The 11,328-nt window shown below is 38.7% G+C and overlaps 1 protein-coding gene across 1 annotated transcript in view; it reads right to left on the bottom strand.

Annotated features, from left to right (window-relative positions):
* Positions 1-10,839, bottom strand: part of DAW1 (dynein assembly factor with WD repeats 1) — a 30,845-nt gene extending 20,006 nt beyond the window's left edge. Inside the window, exons 1-4 of the mRNA XM_015561847.1 lie at positions 10,771-10,839; positions 6,563-6,707; positions 5,141-5,199; positions 2,759-2,881 (exon numbers count right to left, since the gene is read on the bottom strand). Of these exons, the coding sequence (XP_015417333.1) occupies positions 2,759-2,881; positions 5,141-5,199; positions 6,563-6,707; positions 10,771-10,838 (395 nt within the window). The 5' untranslated portion in view covers position 10,839. The remainder of the gene's footprint in view (positions 1-2,758; positions 2,882-5,140; positions 5,200-6,562; positions 6,708-10,770) is intronic.
* Between the last annotated feature and the right edge of the window lie 489 nt (positions 10,840-11,328).

The following is an 11,328-nucleotide window of genomic DNA, read 5'->3' as shown; positions in this document are numbered from 1 at the left end:
TAGCTGGTGTGGCTCAGTTGGTTGGAGCATTGTCCTGTGCACAAGAGGTTGTGGGTTTGATTCCCAGTAGGGGCACATGCCTAGGTTGTGACTTTAGTCCTGGTTGGGGCACATACTGGAGGCAGAATCAATCTCTCTCTCTCTCTCTCTCTCTCTCTCTCTCTCTCTCTCTCTCTCCCCTTCCTCCCCCCTCTTTTCTCACACACAAACACACACACACACACACACACACACTTCCTTTTATTCTTTGGCAACTGTCTTGAGCTCATTTGCTGAAACCCCAATGCACCAAAGTGTAGTGAAAAGCTCTGCTCCAAGCCCATACAGTTATCCTGACCAGACTAGGATAACTAGGAGATGGAAAAAAGGGTTTTTACCAGGGACTCTTTTTTTAAAAAAATATATCTTATTTATTCTTTACAGAGAGGAAGGGAGAGGGATAGAGAGTTAGAAACATCGATGAGAAAGAAACATCGACCAGCTGCCCCCTGCACACCTCCCACTGGGGATGTGCCTGCAACCAAGGTACATGCCCTTGACCAGAATCGAACCTGGGACCTTTCAGTCCACAGGCTGATGCTCTATCCACTGAGCCAAACTGGTGAGGGCTCACCAGGGACTCTTGATAGAATCCAATAGAAGGGCCAAAAATGAGGAGTGTTTCTCACTTATTCATCCTCAAACACTTTGTTCCCAGATAGACATCCCAAAATATCACTTCTGTTAAATATACTATTAAAGGATATGGTATTACAGAAAATATACTTTCAAAAGCCTTTAAATACCATTGCAATTAAAAGCAGAAATCATACTAGAAGTAGAACAGTATCATTTATAATTTCATAAAAACCCTTCCCTCCCACAAGCTGGTGTAATAAGGTATTAGAAAAATTATCATTCTCTACCATTTAAAAATACATACATCAAAGTTAAATTTTCTGTAGTTTAGTTGGACTATGTAATCATATTAATGTACCAATGAAGTTTAATTGTGCCACCATAATTACCATGTCTAGAAATTGTATTATGGCATTAGCCAAGTAGATATCAAGTTTTTAATATTTATGGTGTAATAGTATTACTCTAGTGCAGCAAATTTTTGTAAAATACCTGTTATTGCCTCTGCCACTATCCTAGACTAAGTTTTCATCATCTCATGAACGTGTTCTTTTACCTGCTTCCTAACTAATCTCCTTGCCTCCCGGTTTCTTCCCCAGTTATTCCCACCCCAAACCCTCTGCTCCTTTCTCTCTGCCAGAGCAATCCTTCTGAAGTAGCTCTTTCATTGTGCCCTTCCTTTGCTCACAAACCTTTCATAGCAGCTCGGTCCTCCAGAATAGGGTCAAGCTGCACAGCAAGCTCTGACCTCACCCACTTCCTTCTCAACATAAAATGTTAACTAGAGAGACAGGCCACTGAGGGTGCCTGACAAGGTCCTGCCTAAAATACTGAGCGGCCAAAGTCCCTTTGCCAGGGTGCCCTCACCATTCCTTCTAGCTTCCACCTTTCATGCATCTGTGTCCACCTCATATCATCCTCAAAGACTCTACCCGGGAAGAACCATAGTGATCTTCTCTCAGCTTTTAAGAATTGACTGTTTTGTTCTAGTCGTCAGTTAAAGCAGCCAATGGTGAAAATAAGATACACGTTTAAATTTTTACTCAAATATGTACAATTTTACATTCATTTGCCAATCTTTGACAAGAGGCCAAAGCCTTTTTCTTGCTTATGGGTGAGCTAATTATGCAGCTCATTATCTGCCTTGGATAAACCATATCCAATCTCTGCAATTTCCCATTTTTTTCTTTAAAATGGAATGAGAACTTACACTTAAAAATACTTGCCAAACAATCCGACTACAGAATTTGTTCATTTTTTTACAATGTGTTTTCCAATTTTTACATTGATCTCATCTACAACTTCATTTAGTAAGTTTTTTCAAATATTTACCTTTTCTATGCTTTCATGGAAAAGCAACAGCTTCATTTTCATATTCACATTCCATTAGTTATATGCAAATTTTAATTACATAACGTAATTACAACTGAAAGCACAACCAACATAAGCAGATTACCAAGAGTTGGTCATATTTGTTAGCTACAGAGACAGGCCACTGAGGGACAAATATGACCAGCTCTTGGTAAGCTTAGGACCTAACCAGTGGGCAGAGAAGTTAAGCATGCCAGTGGCTAGCCCAGCTGCTACAAGCATGCAGGGAGTCATGGGTATCAGCGTATGTCGTACAGAAAGATAGAGAATGTTGGTAGTCTATTGACTCCATGAACTACTGATTGGTTTTTAAATTCTTCTATTGCCTTTGGTACTGTTACTTAGCATGTTACTATGCACAATTTTTTTCTCCCTGCAAATGAACTTCTAAACAAAGCAAACAAGTTTATCAACATATGTGGCACATTTGCCAGAAGCATCAGCCGGTGCTACAAACACCAGTGGAGCTGCCTGTCAGAGAGCTGCAAGGGTAAGCCAGCCCTCCTTGAGCTCGAACTCTTGTTCTCTTCTTTACTGCTGTGTGATCCTGGGAAGGGGACTTGAACTTTATATTTTTTATTGAGGACAGTAATACCAATCCCCAAACTCCCTTAAGCACTGGAAGTGGTACTTAAAAGCATGTATCAGGCACTCAATAAATTTTCATTCTCTGCCTTCCTCCTTCCCTCCCTCAGATAGATGAAGGAGGGACTGAGTAAGTGAATCAATGGATTAACAGGGAAGAAGTGAGTGAGCGAATGTGCTTTACCCATAAGGGTTGTTGAATGCGATGGCGTACACCACGTTCCTGTGGCCGTCCAGGGTGAAAAGTTCCCCTCCAGATGCGGTGTCCCAGACTTTGCAGGTTCGGTCATAGCTTCCTGTGATGAAGCTAAGACAGGAATATCAATTAATCACAAGGGGAGAAAAGCTGTGTGTTAATAAGACCTTCTTTCTTACCTGCAAGATTATAGCCCCATTTCTCATACTTTTTCCATGAAAATCGTGTATGCAGAACAAACAGTTAAAATGGGAGCAATAAGTCCTTTGTCTTAATAAGTTCTTTGCCTTAGAAACTTTCCAATTTTATCCCCAAACCAAAAAGAAGTCACTAAATAAAATAAAGAGAAATCCTTGCCAATAACTAGCCTTATAATAAAAATAAGTATATTAAATAATGACAATCACTAACATTTTTGGAAATTCTAATATATCTTAATAAATAGCATCATTCTTCCAGTTGGTCAGCCCCTAAAATCTTATCATCATCTTTGACTCCTCAGTTTCTCTCACATTCCACAATCTATTAGTAAATTCTTTTATCCCGGGCCTCAAATACATCCCTGCTAGGGCTATTCTCACCAGCTCCATTGTCTTCATCTCTTACCTAAACAAATAAAACCATATTCGAATGGGTCTTGCCTCACAAATGGTCCTTACAAATTAGTTTTCCTTGCCAAAATTGGAGTTATTTTGCTAACCTTCTTCTAATAGCGTTCTAGCAACCTGGAGGAAAATTCAACTTCTGCTCGTGTCCACGAGACCAGCAGCCCTGGCTCTCTCTGGGACTTTAATCACCCTCACCAGCCACATTCTCTGAAGAACTGCGTTGTTTATTTTATACATGTTAGTCCTTGTACCCATCTGGTTCACCACCATCATCCCCAGTACCCAGGATGTGACTGGCACATGAATAAGGGTTCAATAAATATTTGCTTCATATTTAACACTTTTTAACATGACTATTCTACTACAGGAATAGGTAATATATTGACCTCTAATATTATAAAGTCAATATTAAAGTAAATATCTTACATATTCTATTAGGGACACTATTTCTCTAACACAGAAAGTAATGCACAATATTGAAAGGTGAGTAGAAATGTCAAGTGGTAATTATACAAGGTAAAGACAGATTCTAATATCTAAACTCAACCAAATAGGAAGGTATAGACAAGGCAGTGTGTCTTTGATTCTCCTCTAGGCATTCTCTTCCTAGCTTCTCCAAGAATGTTTTGGTGCGGTCATTATGGAAGACAGGATGGTGGTTTCCCCCCAAGATTAAAATTAGAACTTCAATGTGACCCAGCAGTCCTACCTGGGGGTGGGTGTATGTACCCAAAGGAACTGCAGGAAGGATGTCATAGAGATAGCTATTTGGACTCCCATGTCCAATGCAGCTTATTCACCATAGCTCAGAAATGGGAACAATGTAAGCGTTGGTCAAGGGATGAATGGATAAAGAAAATGTGATGTATACAATGAAATATAATTCAACCATGAGAGAGCAGAAATCGTCCAATTGTGACAACAAAAGTGAACATGGATGACATCACGCTAAGTGAAATAAGCCAGGTAAGGAAGGACAAATTCTGTATGATCTCATTCTATGTGGAATCTTAAAAAGAAGTTAAACTCATAGAAGCAGAGTAGAACAGGAATTACCAGGCGCTGGAGAGTGGGAGAAATGAGAAGGTGTTGGTCCTAGATTACAAAGTTGCAATTATGTAGGATGAATAAGTCTAGATATCTAATCTACAGGCATGTGACTACAGTTAATAATACTGTATTGATTGTGGGAAACATGTAAAAGAATAAATTTCAGGTGCTTTCTTCACACACAAAGAAGGTAACTGTGAGATGATATCTTAATTAGTTTGACTAGCAATTATTTCACTGTGTATATTAAATCATCATATTGTACACCTTAAATATATACAATTTTTATTTTAAAAAGTATACCCCTCAAATGTTATAAATTATAAAAAAATAGAAATATATAGATATAGACAAAATAAAAATAAGAGGAGTTTTAGGTCAGTGAAGTGCTCTGTGTGGTAACATAGTGGTGGGTATATGTCATTATACATTTGTCAACCCATAGAATGTACGAAGTCAAGAATGAACCCTGATGAAAACTGTGAATTTTGAATGATAATGATGTGTCCCTGTAGGTTCATCGATTGTAACAAATGTTCACCTCTAGGGTTGTTGACAGTGGGGGAGGTTGAGGGGGGAGAGGTGGAGAGGTGAACATGAGATATATGAGAAATCCCTTTACCTTCTGCTCAGTTTTGCTGTGAACCTGAAACTACTCTAAAAAATGAAGTCTAATAAAATTATTATTTTTTAAATAAATAGAGAACCTTACCAAGAGCCCGATTTATTCAGTGCAACGTTAGTCAATGGTAGTATATGTGCTCTGAGAACCTTCAATGAAAGAAAATACCATTTTTAAACTCAAATAAAATTAAGTTTAATTCAATAATTTTAAATTTCAAACCAATAAAAATATGCAAGCTTATCTTAATTATATGTAATAAAAGGACAATATTCGATATCTGAACAAATTAGAAAAAATATATTGTACCACCTATTATTATATCAATAATACATTTGGTAGTTATGAATAATTACAAAACCAAAATCTGTGTTTTCCACCAATTTCCCTTTAATATAAATTATTGCTATTAAATAAGATATCAAATAGAGCTAATTTATAACATTTTCTTTGACATAGTACTCATGGTTTTGTAGATATGTATGAACAGTGTACAGAGGAAATACACTAAATGTTTACAATGTATTATTACTTTTTTAATCATAAAGCTCTTTAGAGTCAGGATATATCTTATTGTATTTATCTTTCAATCCCTACATTATTTGGCACACAGTGAATGCGTAGTATTTATTGGATAAATATAGGCAAATTGGATATTCTGTTTACAGACAGAGTGATAAATTAGGCTGGGACAGTCTAAGTTATGTCTATTACCAGAGTGTAACTACTATTAATAGTTTTTCTTTCACTATCAAAATTGTTCCCTTCGAAGGATAAATTACAAGGTCATGCTAGTTATAGAGCTCCTATTTGAAGTCTAATACTGCCACCTGCTGGACAAAGAAATATTACAAGAATAACCATCCTCAGTAAATTGAAAGGATGAGTACAAAAGATTGCTTTAATATTTTGTATCAGAATATGCTGACTATATAAATAATAATTATATTTTATTATAATTATACTTAAATCATACAAAATTAAATCATTTTAATATGAAACAATTCTAGAAGAAGCTATAAAATGTTGTTAATAAAAAAGCTGTTCCTGAAGTAATAAATGACCACATTTGCTATATTTTTAATTTAATAATCAAAAAGTATGGAAAATAAGCATATTTTCATTGCATTAAAATTGTTATATAAATCATGTCAATAAATAATTTACTGAAATATTGATATACCATGAAACACAACTTCTTATTACTTTAACTGGGAAAAAACCACTTTAATTATTCAATAACTTAAAACTTCCTTAATGGTTATCCTTTAAATTAATCATTATAAAGAACAGCTATCTTTATGTATTTAATAAAGAACTACAAATCTTTATTAAACTTCAAAAAATAAAAATTTGAATTTCATTTATTCAACAGTCATTGAGACTTAGCCTTAGCAAATAAATGTGAGGCACTCAGGGGAAGAAAAAATACGATTTGCATTTCACCTCAAATTAGTAGGATATCAATGAATTTACTGAAGTTACACCTTGTATTTTGAAAACACACATTACCTTGAAAAGTTCGAATTGGTGGTCGCTGTGCTCTCTGAGTTTATCCTGTAGTCTCTGAATTAAAAGTTGCACCTGATGTGATCGTGAAGCTGTGATTAGAGGTTCTGCTCTCTGTATCTCTTCCACTAGGGCACTGACATCAGTACTAAGATTCACGAAAAGAAAGTTACTTCTCCTATGCCACAGTCGCACATGCATTCATTACCTGAAGAGTTACGTTGTTTTACAAAGCCGAGTATTTATCAAATGTCAAGATAACCATCATCTTTATCAAGAGATCTCGGGGGGTGGGGGGGGGATTCTGAGGGGAAGAAATCATGCAAATCAATGAAGAGCATTGTGGCAGGGATGGCAGCAGCTGGGATTCTCCAGAACCTGTTTTCACCTCCTGAGACTTCTCCCCTGGGAGGAGCGGGTGCAAAGATCCTGACTTGCTCACCCAAAGAAGGCCAAGGGCTTCCTGGGTCTGAGCATGAGCTTCTTCTATATGGTTTTTCCTTCTTTCTCTTTGAAATGAAGTTATATTGAATGTTCCTGGTACTATTATTCTTTCCACTTTACATATGTCCTCTCATTTAATTCCGTAACAACCTTTTAATTTAATGCTTTTATAATTACTACTAGAGGACCGGTGCATGAAAATTCATGCACTAAAGGGGAGGGTGCCTCAGCCCAGCTTGCCCCCTCTCACAGTCCAGGAGCCCTCAGGGGTGGGAGGTGACCCGGTGATCAGGGGAAGGTGATGCCCGCATCACACCTCTGCTGCTGCCACTGCCGGCAGCACAAGCCTCAGCCGGCCCTGGTTACCTGAGCCTCGGGTGGCCCTGAGTGGCTGGGCAGCCGCTATCTGAGACTTGCCTGTGCCTTGGGCCAGCCCTGGGCAGCTGGGGGGCTGAGGGGACTGGGGGACTCCTTGCCACATGCCTGCCACCCCAGCGGGGTTGAGGGGACTGGGTGCCGCCACCTTGTGGCTGTGGCACCACCTTCTTTGAGGGTGGGGCAGTCAATTAGCATATTCCCTCCTTATTGGCTGTGGGCGCCACCATCTTTGCGATGGTGTGAGAGTCAATTAGCATATTCCCTCTTTATTAGATAGGATATTTGCACTAAAAGAAAAACGAAAAAAATGAGGTCCAGAAAGTTTCTTTAAAAATATACATCTTTCTATGTCCCTTTTTTTCCCTCATTGACTCCTTCTAGCCTGCCCTCATCCCCCACTCCAGACCTTCATCACCCTATTGTCTGTGTCCGTGGCTTATGCATATATGCATACAGTGCATTGGTTGATCTCTTCCAACCCAAGCACCCAAAGTGTTGGCTCTAAATATTTTCAGGGGAAGAGAAAGTACCTGACCAAAAATAAACATTCAAAGCATAACGGTAATTTTTATTACTATTTCCTATTGGCTACAACATGATTTCCCTGAAAGAGAACTGGTCTGAAAAGGGCAGATTCGTGGTTTTCCTCAGTATTCAAGTAATCTATACCAATTTTGGTCAATTTTGCTAGTCCAGAATAATATTAAATCAATGCAAATATTAATGATTATGAACTGCAAACATCCAAATGGGGTAATTTTGCAAAACCTGAGTCAAAGATGCACCCTACCCAGCACGCATCCTTAAGGCCCTGTGGCCCAGCTGCGAGGGGTGATGAGTTAATGGACAGCCTCCAGCTGAGCTGCTCCAGGATCCGTCTCAGCATTTGAGCTCAGGGCCTGTCTTCATGGTGGCCCTCAGCGCAGGGCTGCGCAAAGGTGCAGTGCAAGAGCCTGGCCGTTTTGGAGCATGAGGAACCCCCCTAACCAGCAAGCCCCACTCCGGAGCTCCCCTTTGGGCTGTCAGAGGCCATTGTCAAATCTGCATCATCATGACGTGTGCCTCCTCCTGCCCAACCCCCTTCACCCTCTGGTCTGTCACAGGTGTCACTGCCCAGTAACCTTTTACCCACCTACCTCTGCCTCAGCATACCCGTCCCAGAAACTCGAACTCTGATGAGCATCCTAAATACACAATTCCTGAGCTCCAGTTCTGTGCAAGACACTGAGCTACGAGACTACTGGTCCCATTAGCTTTTACTGAGCACCTACTGTGGGTTACGCGCTGCAAGAGTAAAAGACACGGTCCCAGCTCTCAAGAAATACAGCCTATCAGAATTAAAGTATTTGGAATGGAAATAAAACAGAGATGGTTTATAATGATGCCTTTGATAAATTCTGAGACAGTATGTCATCAAAAAAATTATACTTTCATAAGCATTAAAAACATCATAATGCCTTTTGGGAGTTTCCTACAAATGTGGTGAATCAATACAAATTTCCTACTGAGATCTAAAGAAACCAGGTGGTTAACCAATATATCCAACTGCGGTCCTATTTTAGTTGTTATCGTCTAATATAGTAACTGCACTAGGTCATATATAATGCAAGTGTTTTTATGTGCAGAATACTTCCAGATTCTAGGGCAGAACTAGAAATAAGGCCCATACTTTTTAAAAACAAACTTTGAGACATTGATTAACTATATCAGATGACTACAGCATCCTAAAGATCTACATTTTTTATACATAAGTCTGCACTGTCCTGAATCTCTACCTGGAAGTTATTCTCTCACCTACAAGTTTATCTGCATCACTCACATGATATTCATCTGTTTCATACAAGCTGTTCCTCAAACTAGACAAAAAGCCCACTGAGATAGGCATTATGACTCATATCTTTATAGCCGCTCATAGACTAACCTAGAGCTTTACATGTAGAAGGTGCAAATACATCATTTACTGATTGAAAAAAATGAATGTCTAACAACAGAGCTTTCTGCCTGCTGCCATAACCACATGTATCAGTAATATGTTCCCTTTACAAAACTAGCAAAAAAGGCTTGATTTGATCTGAGGTCTTGTCTTCCCTGAAAATAGATTAAACAGAGATTGGTGTAGATGAAATTAAATAACATTATCTTTGCCACCATTTACCTTTTTATTTAAAAAACAAAAACAAAAAAAACCTTCTGAGTCTGTGCCAGGCAACTGGAATCGGACTTGGACTTCACTGTAACTATCATCTTCCGAGCCACACCTGTTCCCACGCTGAGACAGACCCAGACCCGGTGGCAGCTCTCACCAGCCAGGAGCTATTCGGGTTTATTCTAAAACTAGAGAGCAGCTCCTCTCCTATGTGAGAAGTCCCTTTGCTGACGGGCTCTGTTCCCCTCCCCACTAATCAGGACAAAGCGAAAGGACAGTCACAGTGAGAAATTACCCATTGCCACCCCGGGGATACTAGATAAAACACATATTGCAGTATTTTTATACTAGTTCTTTTTTTATTTTCTCCCATTCAGAATATCTTCTCCTTATCTGCATGTGGGTTCCCACAGGTATAATCTCTATTCTGATTCTATCTCTCCAAGTGCAGTTTTGCATAAACCGTCCTAATGGGAATGAATTCTTGGCAATAAGATCTCGCAGGGGATTTCCTCTGAGCATTCAAGTTTCAGAGACAAAACTTAATTCCTCCCAACTCTGCCCCATGGCAATTATTGAGGAAGATTGTATGCAGTCAGCCCTATGAGATGTTTATCTACTAAGAAAATAACAGGTTTGGTAATATTCTTAAAATGTCATGACCAATGCCCCTCAGTAATGTAAGGTCATCAAAAGGAAGGCAAGTCTGAGGCACTCTCACAGCCCTGAGGAGACCATGGAGACATGACGACTAAATGCCATGTGGTCTCCTGGAGGGGATCTTGGAAGAGAAAAGGAGATTTAGGCAAAAACAAAAGAAAATTGGGTAAAACACAGTCTTTAGTTAATAATAATGTATCAATGCTGGTTCATTAATTATGAGAAATGTACCATACTAGTCTAAGATGATAATAATAGGGGATATCGAGTATGTGGTACTTGGAAACTTTCTCTTCACAACTTTTCTAAAACTATTCTAAACTAAAGGTTTATTTTTATTTTAAAAGAGTCTATTTAGGGGGTAAGAGAGAAGGGCAGACTAATGATCCATTCTCTACCTCCTCCTTCAACAAGACACTCAAAGAGAACTCGCTGAAACAAACAGGAAGTCACACGCCACACAACATTTTTAAAGCAATGTATTGTCTGAAGTTATGCAGCTCCTCCATACGTCATCCTATGTCAGGGTTTTCCAGTAAAAAACTGGGTATGAAATACATGTTACATTGTATAGCTAGCTTACCTGGGACTGAGATCAAGTAAATCTATGGATTTGGTCTTCAATTCTCCACTTTTCTCATATTCCAACATAATTCCTATAAAAGTAAACAAACATGTTTAAAACATTTATGATGACAACTGATGTCCAAAGTCAATCTACTTTGACAACCTGATCATTTTTATTTCTCAACAGCTTGAATTTTTCAAAACATATGCACTGATGCCTAATTCTAAAACAAGATCATGTAAATTCACTTTTCCCTGGTCTTTCCTCTAAATACAATTAAATACCCTTGAAATTATTCAACAGGCAAGGATCAAATAATTGAGAGTTGTATAGAAGAAGGTGGACTGGCCAAAGGCCTCAAGACTCAAGGAATGACAATATGGTAAATTCCCTAGATTTTCTTTTTGTCACCTTATATCCCCAAACTGGCGACCAACAGGACGTATAGCCTGGAACCACCAAAAGGCAGAACCAACAAAAACCAAACATCAACAAAAACCATACCACAGCCACAGCAACTTGCTTGCTATGGCCAGAAGTCCACAAGAAGGGAAGTCATACAAAGAACTAATA

Source organism: Myotis davidii, unplaced genomic scaffold (assembly GCF_000327345.1).
Source record: "Myotis davidii unplaced genomic scaffold, ASM32734v1 scaffold370, whole genome shotgun sequence".
Taxonomy (NCBI): Eukaryota; Metazoa; Chordata; class Mammalia; order Chiroptera; family Vespertilionidae; genus Myotis; species Myotis davidii.
Note: the sequence above shows the minus strand (reverse complement) of the source record. Positions and strands in the feature narration are given on the sequence as shown.